The sequence below is a fragment of the Arachis hypogaea genome, chromosome 17, assembly GCF_003086295.3.
Source record: "Arachis hypogaea cultivar Tifrunner chromosome 17, arahy.Tifrunner.gnm2.J5K5, whole genome shotgun sequence".
NCBI classification, from domain to species: domain Eukaryota; kingdom Viridiplantae; phylum Streptophyta; class Magnoliopsida; order Fabales; family Fabaceae; genus Arachis; species Arachis hypogaea.
The window spans coordinates 44,327,099-44,346,032 of record NC_092052.1 but is presented as its reverse complement, the minus strand read 5'-3'; the positions used below and the strand labels follow the sequence as shown (position 1 = coordinate 44,346,032).

At 33.4% G+C, this 18,934-nt stretch overlaps 1 protein-coding gene across 2 annotated transcripts; it reads left to right on the top strand.

The window, feature by feature from the left end:
• Positions 1-1,495: 1,495 nt before the first annotated feature.
• Positions 1,496-17,422, top strand: LOC112766928 (uncharacterized). Of its 2 annotated transcripts, XM_025812822.3 has the most exons (6): positions 1,496-2,118; positions 2,288-2,386; positions 3,087-3,128; positions 3,246-3,375; positions 16,943-17,044; positions 17,211-17,422. In XM_025812822.3, the coding sequence occupies exons 1-6, from the start codon at positions 1,888-1,890 to the stop codon at positions 17,267-17,269; spliced, it is 663 nt and encodes a 220-aa protein (XP_025668607.1). In that variant the 5' UTR covers positions 1,496-1,887; the 3' UTR covers positions 17,270-17,422. The 2 variants fall into 2 exon arrangements, 1 of the variants encoding a protein (XP_025668607.1); XR_011875194.1 differs by lacking the exon at positions 3,246-3,375 and having other exon boundaries at positions 1,728-2,118.
• Positions 17,423-18,934: the final 1,512 nt, after the last annotated feature.

The window sequence follows — 18,934 nt, the reverse complement described above, 5'->3', positions numbered from 1 at the left end:
TCTAGTAGTGGTGATAATGAGTTGATAAAAGAGTGGCCATTGAAGGACATGGGTTATCTGTTTGAGTTCATTCCCTATTATGTCGCTCTCCAAAGAGCTAAAATCTCAAAGGATGTACTGTGTCAAATATTTGAATATTTGACTTCAGAGAGGTACTCTGCAACAAATGTCTTGGTTCATGGTTCAACTCCAAAAAATAAAGAAAAACAAGTGCTTGCACTTTTGGAAATACTGCCTGATTCAGACTGGGATGCATATGTACTAGAACTTTGTGAAAGCGCTCAATATCACTAAGTGAGTACATAGATCCTTTTGATCTTATTAACCTCTTGGTGCTCCAGATGTTTAGTGGTACCAAATATTAACTTTTATCTAGCTAAGTATTTATTATTTAACCATTTTATTTTATCACATTTGGAACTTCTTGTTACTTGCATTATGACCTTAAATCTTGAGGTCTAGAAACAAATCAGCCATCGTTGACAATGGCTTGATCAGCAGATTTTCTACAAGACACCAACTCCCACATGGAAGCCCTATTCTTCCGCATGAAAATGATATAGTAGAGAATTCTTATGGACATCAACAGATATCACGGGTATTTACACACAAATCACTATATATCAAGGTCATAAATTTCTGGAGATTTTATTAACCTTAGTGATGGTTTTGCAGTTTGAGATCTTGAACAGCCTGCAGAAAAATGAGAGATTTATTCAGATAGAAAATTTGCCTCAATTGAGGCTTGTCCCACCTTTTGTATACCATGAAAAGGTAAATAAGGTGATAAATTTTCATGCTGGAAAAAATAGCAATAGTAGTTTTGCAATTTTGAAAAAACAAAGTAGAAACAACAAATAAAACCGGGAGCTAAGAGTTAAGAGTTCATCAATAAGATTTTCATTAAAATCAACTATATTTGGTAAGTATAATTTTATTTAAGAAAACCCGGGGCTGATTGGTGTCTATTTTTACTATTTGGTTTAGTATAATTTTGTTTCTTTTTTTTTAATAAAATTTTAAAAATAGAAATTATTGAAAGTGAAAATAGAAAATAAAAATTGAAACCAAATTGTTGACCATATGTCCCTAAAATTTGCTAGGTCAATTTTTTGGTGACGAAAAATGACGGAAGGATCAAATTGAGGTACGGATCAAAATTTTAGAGTACAATTTGAATCAATTGAAAATTTGAAGATTAAATTACATCGTAAATCAAATTTAAGGAACCATTTTAAATATTAATCCAATCCTAGACTCTTTAGTCCTAGACTCTAATTTACACGGGTCCAACATCAAAACTGGGAAACCGACCAAAGTTGTGAAAGTCGAACAATCACTGAGCTCCATACACGCAGCATTTAGTTAAAGACACCAAAAATTAATGAGAAACTATATAAAAATAACGGGTACGGGCCCATCTCTTCAATTCAGGTGAAGAAGCACCCTTACACGCCACACTAAATAGGAATATATTAAAAACAATAAAAAATCTGTGATTAAAATTTCATTCATGCATTATTTATTTAATCTTATTAGGTAACTAATAAAGATTTAGTCAATAATAAATTAATAAATATTTTTAAACTGTATCTTATATTAATTAATTATTATTAATTAATAATTATTTAAATATTTTTTAAAATATAAAATTATTAATTATTAATTATAATTATTTAAAATTAATTAATGAAAGTATTTATCTATATTTTTCCTTATTTATGAGCGCCACAACAATAATCACAACATACCCTTCTTTGTAACAATCTCCAAACCTTTGTAATTTCCATCCTCACATATCCCCCATTCCCATATTCCGTGAATTGTTTCATTATTAATATTCTTGTGATCATTCATCTTCGTTTGGAGAATTGAAAGCGAGTAGTGATGGGAAGCGAAGGGGATGAGAAGAGAATTATAAAGAAACCAAGGTTCCTATGCCTTCATGGATTCCGAACAAGTGCTGAAATCCTTAAGAAACAGGTTCATAAATGGCCCCAATCGGTGATTAACGAACTCGATCTCGTTTTCTTGGACGCTCCTTTTCCCTGCCAAGGCAAATCCGATGTTGAAGGAATCTTTGATCCTCCCTATTACGAGTGGTTCCAGTTCAACAAGGTTATCTCAATTCTCTTAATGGGCTTAGTTTGCATATTCATGTAATAATTATTCCGTTAATTGATAATGTTGATTGATTTGGGCATGTAATTTTTCAGAATTTTTTTACTTTACAACTATTTAGTATTTACTGTTTATTTGTATGTTCATGTGTTTATGGTTCACTCAGGAATTCACAGAGTACACCAACTTTGATGAGTGCTTGCAATATATCGAGGATTACATGATCAAGCACGGTCCTTTTGATGGTCTTCTAGGTTTCTCACAGGTGGTAAAACTTGAAAAGAAAAAGAGCTTTAAATAAATAAATATATACTTTAATTTTTGGTTTAATTACTCTGTCTATACTCTCCTCAAATTTTTAATTGAGTCTTTATACTTTTTTTTTAATTGAGTTTTTGTACTCATTTTTTTTAATTGAATTCCTACACTTTTTTTTTATTTGGATGTCTCTATACAATTAAGCTAATTGCTATCAAAAATGACTTAATTAAAAAAAATGGTATAAAGACCCAATTATAAAAAATTATAGAGACCTAATTGAAAATTTCGCAAAACTATAGAGACCAATGAAATAATTAAACCTTAATTTTTCTTTCTTCTCATCTATAAAAGATTTTTCGTGTACTTAAACTGCTGTCTGAGTTAGAATAATATTTGCGTTTTTATGTTTGCGAAATTTTTTTAAGTTAATAAGTTTTAATACTTTTATCATTATTTAGTTAACACAAATATTGAATTGTATTTAATAAATAAATTTTAATAATTTTTATATATAAATTTTAAAAAATTTGAATATAAATTATATTAATTTATGTATATAAAATTTTGATAAATATAAATATAAATTATATATTTTTTATATATAAAATACCTATAAATATAAGTATAAATTATTATTAATTATGTGTTGATAAAAAATAATAATATTTATTAATTATATATTTTTGTTTATTTTTACAAATCAGGGGGCAATATTATCAGCGGCACTGCCAAATCTTCAGGACAAGGTATCTGGAAATTAAAATGAAACTTTATGGTCAATTCATAGTTTCTGATTTAGACTAATTTACATTTAATTTAATACAGCTATATATTAAAATTTGAATTTGTTTAAACTTTTGGAGGGTGTGGCACTGACGAAGGTTCCCAAAGTGAAATTTCTAATAATAATTGGAGGAGCTAAGTTTAGATCACCATGGGTGGCTGAGAAGGCATATTCCTCTCCCATTCGCTGCCCCTCCCTTCACTTTCTTGGTACTTTTATTATTGTCTTTCTCTTTCTCGTCGGTGATACTAACTAATTTCTATTTCTTGTCATAGCATGCTGTGTACTGTATCTTTCGCTCCTTTTTTTCCGTTGGTAGAAATTCTTTGCCGAAAGTGGAAATCATTAAGGCTGATAAAATTTTATATTTTAATATTTTATTTGGTGATAAATTAAAATAAATTATAAAAATTTAATTTATTCTTATTTTATTTTTATTTAAAAGATTTGAGATGAAAAATATAATAATAAAAAAATATAATTATAAAAAATTAATAAAAATAATAAAAAATAAAAAATAAGTTGTGTCTTTTGTTAGTGCCTCTGTGTTCTTCCTGTCAGGATGGATACAAAATATACTAATTCAGTGTCTCTAAATATATTATTTCTGTCCATGTTTCTTTTGTCAAACACAATTTTATGTCTCTATATCTTTATCTTAGTGTCCTATTTCTGTAAACAAACACAGCCTAGATGAATTATTTAGTTTATTGGTCTGAAATTAGGTACATTTGCCCTTTTTTTTTTTAAAAAAAAATTTAACTTTTGTTGGCTAAACTACTAAAATCGCACCCAATTTTCAAAAACACAGGCAAAAATAACTCATTTTTTATAACGACAAAAAAATAATCTCAAAATATTATAAAATACCATAAAAATAATTAAAATAATATTTTTTATAAATGATAAATAATTTTTATATTTAGCAAATTGCTTATGTATTTAATCAAAAATTTTATAAGAGTATTATACAAAAAATCTGATAAAAATTCGACCTTTAAAATTTTTTGATTTTTTAAAAATATTATTGGTCTTTGATAAAAATAAATTGTAAAAAAAATATAATTAGCATAAAATTGTTAAATTTTAAAGATAAAACTATATTATTTTTCTAATAATGCTTGTAAAAAACGACGTCAACATCCAATTTCTAAAATTTTTTTAAGAATATATATATAAAAGTGGATATTCTTATTGCGTTTTAAAATTTTTAAAGACATTTTTATTATTAATAAAAATAGAAGCCATTTTTGTCAACATTTTGATAATTCGAATGCGAAATTGGTGGTTAAAGTTCATTTTCTTTTTATTTTAAAAAAGACTTCAACAAAATTTTTGGATTTGGTAATATATTGGATTTTGTAATATATTGTTTATCGTATCAAAATAATCCAACTTTTATACAATAATATAATCATTTTTTAATGAATTTCATTAACATCAAATACATATCCATATATGGTAACTGATTTTTAGATTTTAATATAGTTAAAAGAAATTTAAAATTAAAATTGATGAAAAAACTACCCTGGTTAATTTTATAAAAAAGAGCTAAAGTTAATGTTTACAATTTTTTTAAATTATATATATATTTTAAAAGTATACAAATGTGTAAGAACTGATATTTTATGAAAACAAAACACCGAAACCTTTTTTCTTTGTTTTTTACTTGAAACTGAAACATTTTTTTTTTAAACCAAATTATATCTTTAGTTTGAAACTTAAACTATTCGCTTCATATTGGAAGCTAATTAGGGGACATCTTAGTGTTTAGTGAAGGACCCAATAAATATGGTTAGTGTTCCAAAGGTTATTTGAAATTGAGTTGTTTTTTAACCTGAAGGTGGTGTTGTCTAAGTTTTTCGTGAGAAGGTGGGGTGGTATTTGTGCAAGAGACTCCGATACTTAAATTAGCAAGGGTTTGAAGCAGCTTTTAGTAGATTGGGTCCTGAAGATACCTGAGATTTTCAGTGTATTTATAGTAAAATAGATAACTACTTTTTAGTGTAGTTTCACTCTTAATGGTGGATAACCATTTCCTTTTTCTAATAAATTTGTTGAGATCTCCCTTCTAGATAAATGAAAGATATCTTGCGAGTTAGTAGCTTATTTGAATAGATAAAATTGGACTCCTATCGTCGCGCCCGACCTCTATGAGGTCGGGTAGGTGTAGGCAAGACAGGATCTTCTTGTTGGGCCTTTTATTCATTTTGGGTCTGGTTTTGTTTGTGGGCCAGGGTATGAACATACCCCTACTTGAGTCCGAACTATTGGATTTCCGAGTTATATGTCGGATTTCTACTTCTGAAAATTGAGCTAATTGTTCTCGTGTTTCTTTTAAGTACTTCTTCATGTTGGGATCTTTAGCCTGATAAGTCGCATTAAGTTGAGATGTTATTACTTGAGAATCACTAAATACAATCAACTTTATTGCTCCGACTTCTTTGGCTAGCCTTAAGTCAGCAAGTAAGGCTTCGTACTCGACTTGATTATTGGAGGTTGGAAACTCGAATTCAATAAAAGTTCTATCTGAGTTCCTTTTTCTTTCTGATGAGGGAAAAACGATTCCACACAAACTCACCGGCAAGTGTACCGGGTCACATCAAGTAGTAATAACTCACAGGAGTGAGGTCGATCCCACAGGGATTGATGGATTGAGCAACTTTAGTTTGGTGACGAATTTAGTTAAGCGAATAGTTTATGATTTGAGTGAAATTCGGTTAACAGAAGTGAAATTTCAAGTAAACTAAAGAGCAGAAAGGAAATTTGTAGAATCTTAAATGCAGAAGAAGTAAAATTGCAGAAACTTAAAGTGCAAGAAATTAAAAGAGCTGAAACTTAAATTGTAAGAAAAGTAAATAACTGAAACTTAAAGTGCAAGTAATGTAAATTGATGAATCTAAACTGCTGGAAAACTTAAATTGCATGAATAGTAAAGGGATTTGGGTGTTGGAAATCAAAACAGAACTGGGAAAAGTAAATTGCATCTAAACTATAGAATGCTCAGATGAAGAAATTCAGAAAACAGATCAGTTAGGATTTTAGTACCAAAACAGAAATGGAAACAGAAGAGTCTAATCAGAATGAAAACTTAAATCAATTCTAAAATCTTAAAAGAGAAATTGACAATTGCAGAAGAATAACAAAAGAAAATTTAGATCTCAATTTCTCTCTTAACAAAACAGAAAACAGGAAATTGCAAATGAAATAAAAGTGGAAGGAAAGCTAAGATTAGATCTCCAATTCTTCAAAATACAAAAAGAAAAAGTAAAAGATAACTTCAAATTGAAGAAATTCAGAAGAATTCTCCAATCCAAGTTCTCAGATCCAAAACAGAAAGTAAAAGGTTGCAGAAAAGAGAAAACGAAAACAGCAAGGAAAATTCAGATCTGATCTCAATTCTAAAATTCTAAAATGAAAACTAAAAGAGAGCTCTGCAATGAAATCAAATTCCTATCTATTTATACACTTTCCAATTGTGGCATCTAGTACTTGGAGTGGGCTTTTTGGCCTATGAAGATGTGGATCAAAATGGCTCCTGATTGCTGCTCCTAGTGGAACGTTGCGTTCTCTAAGTGAGCGCAGCATTCATTCATCCACGTGTGCGCGTCTCAGACGTGTGCGCGTCTCAGACGCGTGAGCGTCTTTTTGCCTCTTTGCTCACCGACGCATGCACGTCACTATCAGTCTTCAGCTCAAAACATGCTCGCGCGCCCCTTTCACGCGTACGCGTCGTTGATAGCGTTAACTTAGTGAGCGCTACGTTGGCTTAGTGAACGCTGCCCACGCGTGCACGTCTTCTGCGCGTGCGCGCGGGTAGCAAAATCTCAATTCAAGTTTCAGCGCCAGCTTCGCGTGCGCGTACTTTATCCCAGGTGAACCATCGATGCGTGCGCGTCGATTACAAAACTTTGCCTCCAAATTTGGATGTGTCCGAAAACGCTGAGTAATCAAACATAGCGCTCTCTTCAAAAACGAGCGCCAACCACTTCCACGCGTACGCGTCATGCACGTGTACGCTTGGATCTTCGAAAATTGCCCTGACGCGTGAGCGTCCCATACGCGTGCGTGTCGCAAGTGAGCGTGGCGTTTATTATTTGAACGCAACGCTATAATGTATGGCTTCTTCTTTTCTTCATTTTCTCACCTGAAAGTAACCAAACAAGCAATAAAAGTTTCACCAAAATCACAAGAATTTGCATCAATCATAATAATCACTTAGTTCTTGCATAAATCTCATGATTTTGTATAAAATAAATGATGTTTGATTGAATCACAATAATCATAAAATTCCACTCCAACCACTTACTTATTGTGCAAGAAAGTGCATAAAACCTAATGAAACAAATGAAAAATGCTTGTGAAACTAGCATAAGATGACTTTTCATCACATTCTCCAGAATAACTCCAGTTCCATTTCCAATTTTATTGGATGATCCATCTACATATAAGTTCTTGGCTGCAGGGCTTCTATGAGCTTCAGTGTATTTGGCTACAAAGTCGGCTAAAGAAGCACTAGAATTGCATTAGTATCACAAAAAGAAGCACTGGAATTGCATTAGTATCACAAAAAGAAATGTGTATGGATTCCTCTATGGTCCTATGATCTTTGAGGTAAATTCTATACGCTTTGCTAGTGGTAGAGTATCCAACAAACATTCCTTCATAGGATTTTAGATCAAATTTACCAAGATTCTCTTTATTATTAAGTACAAAGCATTTGTATCCAAAAATGTGGAAATACTTAAGATTTGGTGGGGTTCCTTTCCATAGCTCATAAGGTGTTTTCTTTAAACCCTTTCTAATGATTGTTCTATTCAAAATATAACAAGCTGTATTTACAGCTTCAGCCCACAAAAATTTTGGAACATCATTTTTACAAAGCATAGTCCTAGTCATCTCTTGAAGACTTCTATTCCTTCTTTCAACTACCCCATTTTGTTGAGGAGTTCTAGGACATGAAAAGTTATGTACAATTCCAAAATCATCACAAAATTTTTCAAAGTCTTGATTTTCAAATTCTTTTCCATGATCACTTCTCAAGTGGGCAATTTTCAAATCTTTTTCATTTTGAATTCTTTTACAAAGGGTTGAAAAATCATGGAAAGCATCATTCTTATGAGCAAGAAAAAGTACCCAACCGAATCTAGAGTAATCATCTACCACTACTAAGCCATAGTCTTTACCTCATAAGCTTTGAGTTCTTGTGGGACTAAAAAGATCAATGTGCAACATTTCTAATGGCCTCTTGGTAGAAATTCCATCTTTTGGTTTAAAAGAAGTTTTTACTTGTTTGCCTAATTGACAAGCATCACAAGTAATATTCTTATTAAATTTAATGTTTGGAATTCTTCTTACCAAGTTTTTTTAAACAAGTTTAGAAATTTGATACATGCTTGCATGCCCCAATTTCTTATGCCATAGCCATTTTTCAGATTCAAGAGAGGTAAAGCATGTTACATTTTTTATCTTTTAAATCTTCTAGAGTCAATCCATATACATTATTACATCTCTTAGTTTCAAACAAAATATCTCCAGATTTTTTACAAATAACTAAGCACACCAATTTTCTAAAAATAACTTCATATCCAATATCACATAATTGGCTCACACTTAGTAAATTGTGTTTCAAATCATTAACAAGAAGAACATCATTTATAGAAGATGAGAAGCTTTTACGAACTTTTCTAATGACCACTATTTTTTCTTTACCATCATCACCGAAAGTGACAAACCCTCCATCATACTCATCAAGCATAATGAAGAAGGTTGCCTTTCCGGTCATATGCCTAGAGCATCCACTATCCATATACCACATATTGTCCTTCCGCTTGGATGTTAGGCACACCTACAAAATGAGCTCAAGTGACCTTAGGTATTCAAATCTTCTTGGATCCTTTCACGTTAAACCATCTTCTTTGTCCCAATCCATTGTAATCAAAAATAATTTTGCAAACTTTGTTACCAATCATTCTTTCACCAAAGAAACATTGAATGGGAAAGTGACCATTCCGGTTGCATAGTCTACAAAATCTTGGAGTTGCTGTTTTGTTAAAGTTTGTTGGGTTTTGAAACCTTGTATCATTAGAAGATGAAGCCACGTTTTCAAAAGAAGGTTCTTCAACAGATTTGAAAGTTTTGTGAAAACCCAAACCAGCTTTATCATAAAGAGGTTTTTGACGGGTCAAGATTTGATTTAGATTTTCAGAACTTTGAGTGAACTTGGCCAAGTCTTCTTTAAGCTTTTTGACCTCTTTAAGCAACTCTTCATTTTTTTTAAAACAGTTTACATATGCTACCACAGAATGATTACTTTCACAACTCTTAAGTTGAGCTTTTAATTGCTTGTTTTTTTCAATAAGTTCAACAACAGTTTTAGTCTCCTTTAATTTATCTTTGAGAAAACCATTTTCAGCTTTAAGAATGGTGATTTGTGATTCAAGATCTTGGTTATCAAGCAAGAGGCATCTACTTTTTTCAGAAAGGTGGTCTATCATAAGATGAAGATCTTCAGTATCAAGGTTATAAAAGACTACCTGTTCAACGTGATCTGCCATGAGACATGGTTGGGACTTGGTTTCTAATTCTTCATCATCTTCTGAGTCGTTTTCTAAGTCCTCCTAAGAAGCCATCAGTCCTTTCTTCTTTCCCTTCTTCGACTTCTCCTCTTTCTTCAACTTAGGACAATCAGATTTGAAATGGCCAGTCTCTTTACAGTTGTAATAGATCACCTTACTGAAATCTTTCTTTTGTTTCCTAGAGTTGCTTCATTTACTTCTTTCCTTGAGTTTCACCATTTTTTTGAATTTTTTGGCAAACAAAACAAATTTATTTTCAGAAGAATAATCACTGGATTCATCATTCAGGGGGTTAGTAACAGATGTGAAAGTTATTCCTTTCTTTTTTGTATCTTTTTTCAGATATATGTTTTCAAATGCAAGTAAATTTCCTCTCAAATCATCATATGTCATGGAATCAAGACCACTACTCTCAGATATTATCAATGCCTTTGTTTTCCACTCTTTTGTGAGACACCTCAAGACTCTTCTTACAAGCAGAGATTCAGGATACTTAATCCCCATAGCATCCAACCCAACAATGATGATGTTGAATCTTTCAAACATTTCATCTATGGATTCTCCTTCCTTCATTGAGAACATTTCATATTCTCTGTTCAGCATGTCTATCCTGGTCTTCTTTACTATGGTGGTTCCTTCATGAGTGACTTGAAGTTTGTCCCAGATTTTCTTTGCCGTTGTGCATTGTGATACCCGTCGGTACTCTTCGAAGCTGATTGTACAGTTGAGCAAGTTGATAGCCTTGGCATTGAGCTCCACCTTCTTTCTGTCTTCTTCGGTCCAACTGGCTTCAGGTTTAAGTGAGACTACTCCTTTAGCACTTGTGGTGGTTGGATATTGAGGACCCTCCAGGATGATCTTCCACAATCTGTAATCTACTACTTGCACAAAAATATTCATTCTCTCCTTCCAATAGGTGTAGTTTTTCCCATTGAAAAGAGGAGGTCTGTTACTTGACTGTCCTTCTGTCAGATTGTAGGACACCAAATTTGAGCCACTGTTCTCTGCTATCTAGATCTTTTCTCCAAGTTGCAAAGCTTGATCTCTTTGAGACCAAGCTCTGATACCAATTGATGGTTTATTAGTGGCTAAGAGAAGGGTGGGTTGAATCTTAGCCCATTTTTTGCTTAATAACACTTGCTGGCCTTTGAAATAACTTCTGGAGACTTTTTGCTTTTTGTCTCGTACCTAGCCACGAGACTTTTTCTTTTTATCTCGTAACCAGGCAAGAGATATTTTTCAGTTTTATCTCCTATGCAGCAAAAACAGAAATGGAGTAGAAGAGAGAGAGAAAATCACTTCACGAAGTATCCTGGTTCAGCTGCCAAGTGCAATGCAGCCTACATCCAGTCTCCATCACAACAATGATGAAATTTCACTATAATCTTCATGATTACATACACCAATTCTCCCTAGGAACTACCTTTCCTATCCGGGACAAGTCCAGAATCTAACCCCAATCCTGAACTTGATTTGGTCACCTACCAAGGTTTCAACTGCTAAGTGCTGACCCAACTTGCAAGGGAATTCCCACAGAATCATGAAACACAACACAGATGTACAAAGGACCTCTAAGGACATCTATGGCTTTTTCTTTTAATTTTGTGCACTCTGTCTTTTTCCGCTCTATGGCTTTTTCTTACAAACCTCACTGTTTGCCTTTTTCCATGAGACTCAAGACAGACAAAATTAAACAGAAAAATTACAAAATGAAGAACATTGAAGGAGAAGAACTTCTGTTAGCTTAGGTAGCTATGAGAACTCTGTGCCTTGCACTCTCACTCCTTGCTTCAATCTCTGGCTGTTCTCCCTTATTTATAGAAGGGGAAGCCTCCACGGTTGAAACTGTTAAACCAAGCTAAACTTCTTCTTTTTCAAACCAAAACCGGTTTGGCCAGAGAGAGAGAGGAGAGGAAACCGAATGTAAAACCCAACATGCAATTACCTCTGTGTCTTCCCTTTACACCAAGCTTCATCAATCCAGGCCTTCGATCTTGACTTGCACTCCAAGAAGAATTCCTAGCCCTTGATGAGTTCTTGATTATGACAGCTCCATCTGCTCTAACTTCTGCCTCTTCCTCCACGTAGCTACAGTAGCTACCTCCTGTAGTGGTTGAGCAACAGTAGAGATGAGCCATGCCTTCAAGGATCTTCTTCCTCTGACCGAAGTGGATCTCCACCATTTTTGGTTATGGAGAGCTTGAGACTTCCTCACCACTTCTTACCATAAGTGGTAAAGATCTCAGCCACACCATTTTTCAGATTTACTTTTTCTTGATGCCATCATCACAATGGCCTTGTTACTAGCTTCTTCTTCTTTCTGATAACTTGCATTAGCTTCCATACTTCCTCTGTGAAGTGATCGAAAGCAAGAAGAAAGATGAGAGAGAAGAAAGAGTAGAAAAAAAAGTATTCAATAGATTTGAACAAATTAAATCAAAATGAATTAATTCCTACTTCCCTTCTTTTTCTTAGTAGCGTGTAGCATTAATGAAGCAATCAAATCAATTTCTCTTTCTCTTTCATGTTTTCAATGTCTGCATTAACTCCACTTAATAAATATTTGAATTCCACCAAATGAAGAGTGTGGTATCGATGGAAGCATGCAACTATAACAAATTGGATTTCACTATGTTAAGAAATTGCTTAACCATTGGGCTCTATTTCATTTTTAATTTTTGGACCAACCTCATTGTTGGGCTTCAAGTATATTTTCCTGGCCCAATAACCATAACCATAATTCAGCCTCTCAATATAACAATGTTGTACAAGGCTGAATGTATTTGTCAGCACAATTTGGCTTTCTAATTTTTCTTTCTTTCGGCCTAATAAAATCTGAAAGTAACAAAATTATTAATTAGCAAATATGAATTAGAGATTCAATCAATAATTTTGTAATTTAATTATATTAATAATATTTGATCATCACCAATTTAATTTGGAGTTTTCCAAACTCATCAATTGTTGTCCGACTTTCATACCTTAAGCCGAACTCAAACAGCTCTATTGCCCATTGTAGCATCGATCTGTAGTATTCATTTTTTGTAAGATGTGCTTCATAAGATGATTAGTTTGGACTTTTATAGTATGAGTTTGAAAATAAGGTCAGTACTTTCTGAAAGTGATAACAAAGGCATATACGAACTTCTCTATCTTTTGATAGTTTAGCTCTGACCCCTGTAGAGTGTTGCTAACAAAATTGGTTGCTGTCCATTCTCATCTTCTCAGACTAAGGCTGAGGCTATGGCTCTGCTTGCAGCTACTAAGTACAACACAAGCTTTTTTCCTGAAACAGGTCAGGTGAGGATTGGTGGTTGACTCAGGAAATTTTTGAAGTCTTGAAAGGCTTGTTCACATTTCTGAGTTCATTCAAATTGGTTCCCTTCCTTGAGTATTCAGAACAGGGGTTGAGACTTCAGAGCTAATCCTGTCAAGAATCTAGATAAGGCTGCTAACCTTCCATTTAATTGTTGGACTTCTTTGAAATAACTCGGACTTTTCATCTCCAATATTGCTTTGGATTTGTACGGATTGGCTTCAATACCCCTTTGAGTGAGCATAAAACCTAAGAACTTTTCGATTTCCACTACAAATGTTCATTTTTGAGGGATTTAGTCTCATCACGTGCTTCCTGATTATGTTAAATACTTTAGCTAAGTTGGACAAGAGGTTGTTGTCTTCTTTAGTCTTGACAAGTATGTCATCCACACACACTTCCATTATTTTTCCAAGGTGAGGTGAGAACACCTCGTTCATTAATTGTTGATATGTGGCTCCATCATTTTTCAATCCAAAAAGTATTACTACGTAACAATAGTTAGCTTTTGGAGTGATGAAAAAGGTATTCTTTTGGTCTGCCTTGTATATCTCAATTTGGTTGTAACCCGAGTATGCATCCATAAAGGACAGGTACCTATATCCTAAAACTGAGTCTACGAAGGCATCAATATTGAGAAGAGGGTATGGATCTTTGGGACAAGCTTTATTGAGGTTATTGGTATAATCAACACACATTCTTCATTTTTCATTCTGTTTCTTTACCAGGACTACATTCGCTAGCCATAAAGGATATTTTACCTTCTTTATGAACCTGGCTTCTAATAAGGCTAGTACTTGTTCTTCTATGACTTGTGCTCTTTCAGGGCTGAGCTTCTGTCGCTTCTGTTCAATAGGTCATGAGCCTGGGTCAAGGTTTATCCCGGCATATCGGAGGCTTTTCAGGCAACGAGGTCGGAGTTTTGTTGTAAGAGCTTAATGAGGTCTTCTTTTAATTCTTCCCCGATGTTGGTTTCAATACTTGTTATTTTCTTTGCCTGGTCTCGAATTTGTACCTCTTCAATTTTTTCACCAAGTTATGGTCGTAACTCTTCTCGTGCTCGGACACCGCTGAGCTCAATAGTGTTGACTGCTTTACCCTTTATGCTTACCCGTAAATTCAAGCTCTCATTATAGCATTTTTGTGCGAACCTCTGATATCCTCTTATGGTGGCAATTTCCTCTAAAGTTCAGAAATTTCATGCAGAGATGAGGGGTGGAAACAATCGCAGCTAGTCGGTTTAACGTTATCCGATCTATCAATGCATTGTGGGCTGATACTATGTCTATCACAATGTAGACTATGCTCAAAGTTTTGAACTTCAACCCCTTACCAAAAGTGGTATGCAAGGGGATGAAGCAGGGGGTTGGATGGGTGTGTCTCCTAACAAAAAAAGATTGTCGGAATTTGCTCTTAGTTCTTTCTTTTCTAACCAGAGTTTGTTAAAAGCAGACTTGACTAAGATGTCGGGCGAGCTTTCCTGATCTACCAGAGTTCTATGGAGATTTGCATTGGCAAGTATCATTGTAATCACAACAGGATCGTCATGCCTTGGGGTTACTCCTTGAACGTCTTCTTTGGTTAATGAGATTGTGGAAAAGTCGGAAACTTCGCATCTTCACTAACTTGGTAAACTTTTTTAGATGTCTTTTGCGAGAAGACTTGGTTACCTGTCCTCTTGAAAATCTGCCAAATATCATGTGAATTTGCCTATCAGGGATTTGTGGTGGTCAATCTTGTAGACCCCTATTTTCATCACCTCTCTTCCTTTTTTTCGGATGGTTCGACTTTTCGGCGAGGTACCTCTCTAACCGATCTTCTCTGGCCAGATTCTCTATTACATTTTTTAGATCATAGCAATTATTCGTAGAATGACCATATAATTTATCATGCTCACAATATTTCGTTCGACTTCGAACTTTTTTGTGATTAATAGGACAAGAAGGTGAAAGTTTTTCTGTGTGGCAGATTTTTCTGTAGATGTCGACAAGAGAAACTCAAAGTGGGATGTAGTTATGATATCTTCGAGGCTTGTCTAAGTTGTATTCCTCTTTTTTCTTCGCTACCTTATGTTTGTCCCAAGCTCGATAGGGAGGGTTTTGCCTTGGAACTAGCTCTCTAATTCGAAAATTCTTCTCCATGTTAATGTACTTCTCCGCCCGTTCTTGTAATTCATAAAAAGAGGTCAGATGTCACTTGGATATAGATTGAGAAAATGACCCTTCTCTGAGGCCGTTAACCAACCCCATTATCACTGCTTCTGTGGGTAAATTTTAGATCTCCAAACAGACTTTGTTGAATCCTTCCATGTAAACTCGGAGAGTTTTTCCTTTTGTTTGACCCCCAGTAGGCTAGGAGCATGTTTGAGTTTATCTTTTTGGATCGAAAAGCGGGTGAGAAAATTTCTTGCTAGGTTGTCAAAACAAGTTACCGACCTAGGTGGTAGACTATCAAACCACTTCATCACCGCTTTGGTTAACGTCATCGGACGCGTCAGCCAAGTACATCTGACTTTTAAAATTGTTGAGATGGTGTCTCGGGTCGGTCGTTCCATCATAGAGGTCTATGTCGGGAATTTTGAAGTTCCTAGGAACCCTAGCCAGCATGATCTCTTCAATGAACGGATCTTCTCCTCCAAGAGGGCTTTTCTCCGGATTTGCCCGATTACTCCGACTTCGAAGGTTGGCCTCTAGTTTCGAGAGCTTTTCTTCCAGCTCTCTTCGTCGTCGTATCTTTTTTTGCAAATCTCTTTTTACTTCTTTGTTGCTCAATCTCCTGGTCAAGTTGCTCTAATTGGCCATGGTGCTTGTGTACAAGTCCCATGATCTTTGTTGGATGAGGGAGATTTTCATTCTCGGATGGATGAACTTCTGAATGGATTCGCTACAGTGGAGGATTTCCTGATGTACCCCTTCCGTGGGGATCACTTGGTCTTTCATGTCGTGGAGGTATCATGAGTGCTCGGTCATCGTTATGAGGTTCTGGTTCTGACACAGATGCTGTTTGGTCGCCTTTGAATTGATTGTATTAGGTGTAAACTTTCAGGTCCCACCAACGATGCCAATGTTCCGAGGGTTACCTGAAATTGGGTTGTTTCTATGCCTGAATATGAGATCCAAACTCCTTCTAAGATAGCGTCCGACTTCCACTAGTGTTGAAGTGCCGTCGTCCGAGTTCTTCGTAAGGAGGTGGGGGTGGTACCTGCAAGGGACTCCGATACTTAAGTTAGCAAGGGTTTGAAGCAGCTTTTTTAGTAGATTGAGTCCTGAATATACTTGAGATTGTCAGTATATTTATAGTAAAATAGATAACTACCTTTTAGTGTAGTTCCACCTTTAATGGTGGATAACGATCCCCTTTTTTTAGAAAAGTTGTTGAGATCTCCCTTTTAGATAAATAAAAATATCTTGGGAGTTAGTTACTTATTTGGATAGATAACATTGGAACCCTGTCGTCGAACCCGACCTCTATAAAGTCGGGTAGATGTAGGCAAGATAGGATCTCCTTGTTAGGCCTTTATTCATCTTGGGCCTAGTTTTATTTTTTGACCAAAATATGAACAGTTAGTTTTATATTTTTTGGTATGAATAAAATGATAAGTTAGTCTCTTTTTCAAATGCATAATAAAACAGAATTTCTATTCATAAATTGTTGAAAAAATAAAATTCGAATTTATATGTGCACATTGATAATCTAAAAAGAGTAACTTTTACTATTAAAAAAATTATAAGATGATTTTTAAATAAAAACTACAATTTATTAAAATAATTATGTACCAGGATTTTGTGTCTTTCCTGTAGGCTTATATATATGGAGTATTTTCTTTTTCGTTAAGGTTTTCTTTTAAAAAAAATTGCTGACATTTTTTCATGCGTACTGCAGGGGAGACAGATTTTTTGAGGCAATATGGGAGTGAACTAATAGAATCTTGTGTTGAGCCTGTGGTTATTCACCATCCAAAAGGACATACAATACCTAGATTAGGTACGTAGCTAATTATAAATTGCCATATATATTTTTTTATTTCTATTATGTATTTGGTATGTATTAATCCATGTTGATACTGTATAGGTTATCATTCAAATGTGTGATCTTATGTTATATATGTACTCCTCCAGTTATGTGAATATTTTTCTCTCTTCATTTCCAGATGATGAGAGTTTGAAGACCATGATGAGTTTCATTGAAAAAATTAAAAAAGATATATGAAAATGGGAGATGGATTTAGAGAACTTCAAAAGGACTTTCGGTTGATACAATTTTAATTTCTGCATAAATTACTATTGTAATTTTTGAAAGAAAAAAAAGTTGTTGAAATATTAAAAAATAGAGTATCTATAAAGGATGGATAATTTTTTGATTTATCATGTTTCTGTATCGGATATATTTTAGACACGACACACATCGACGTTCGTCTGATACGCTGTTTTTTGTGTTCAATCGTGTCTTAATAAAAAATAAAAAATTCTTATCTAGACACACTTAGAACACTTAAATACTATCACGTGTCAACGTGTTCAGTCTTATTTTTAACATGTATTCTTAAAATAAGTTTATAAATAATATATATTATTAATTATTAAAACAAAAATATATTTTATATTTTAATATCAATAAAATATTAAAATATTATTACAATTTATTTAAACAATATTTTATATTTTATATATTTGTTGTGTTTCTATGTCTTATAAAAATTTTAAATTTACGTGTCTATATATCTCATATCATATTGTGTTTGTATCAGTGTCCATGTATTATAGCAGACCTTTAAACTAGGTGCTCATGTTTTATAAGTTAAACTACATATTCTTAGTAGCATTATAATGTTTATCAATAATTTTCGTTCTAGCTTTAGCTATTTTTCCAATATGCAAGATTCAGTGGAATTTATATTTAGTAACGAAATAGCTTGAATTATATTTGTGACCAACAAACTCCAAACGAAACTGCTTGTGCGATTCTACATGAAGATTTGCAAATTAAAATATTTTCAACGGTCGCTTTTCTATTTTAGGTTGATTGAAAAATTAAGGTATATAGAAATAAAGAGTATGTCTAGGTTTATTAATTTTTTAATAAATCAAAAAATAAAAGCAATAGTTTTTTTAAAATGGAGGGAGTAATAAATTACACTTGAGATCTTATTATTTTTGTGTTTTGTCTTTCATTAGTTGAAGATTAATTATTACAGTGAATTTCAGTATCCATTAGCACTTCTCTTTTTGAATAAAGTCAAAATCATTTTTAAAAATAGAAAAATAAATTTTAAGTAGTTAATATTAATTATTTTTTATTGTAAAATTATTTTTTAATTTTATTTTTAAATTTAAAATTTAAAGTTTAAAATTTATTATGATTTAAAATTTATGTTCAAAGAATAACTTTTAAAAAGTTGGCTGATATTGACTGAAAAATAATTAGTTCCCTAGTTGAATTCTACTAAGAAATTATTATTAGTTGGTTTTCACACTTAAATTGATTGAGTTTAGATCTGCGACAAATAAGTCGTTAACTTGTCGAGTTGGGGGATAATATATCTATGGAAAATTACTATATGTACTCATGAACTTTGTAAACGCCGACAAAAGTACCGTCAAAGAAGAAAACAAACATACCGATAAAAGATGGATTTTCTGTGACAAAAGTACCCAAATCCTAAGTTTTATTGACTTTTTAATAAAACTTTCAAATTACCCCATGTTTTATCTTCAACCTCACTCCACAATATCTCCCCTAAATTTCAAAATTTTACATTCTTCCATTACCACTACCTTAATCACCTTTTCTCTTCTCTGCTACTCCATACCGCCACCACTATCACCATTATAACGGCATCAACATCAACTACTTCCTTCCATCCCTTCAGCCCAC

Bases quoted from the DNA above. Each gene is read 5' to 3' on its own strand.
- LOC112766928 (XM_025812822.3), top strand. From the start codon at position 1,888: ATGGGAAGCGAAGGGGATGAGAAGAGAATTATAAAGAAACCAAGGTTC. The intron at 3,129-3,245 runs GTATCTGGAAAT...AAACTTTTGGAG, and splicing joins TGCCAAATCTTCAGGACAAG to GGTGTGGCACTGACGAAGGT. The intron at 3,376-16,942 runs GTACTTTTATTA...TGCGTACTGCAG, and splicing joins CCCCTCCCTTCACTTTCTTG to GGGAGACAGATTTTTTGAGG.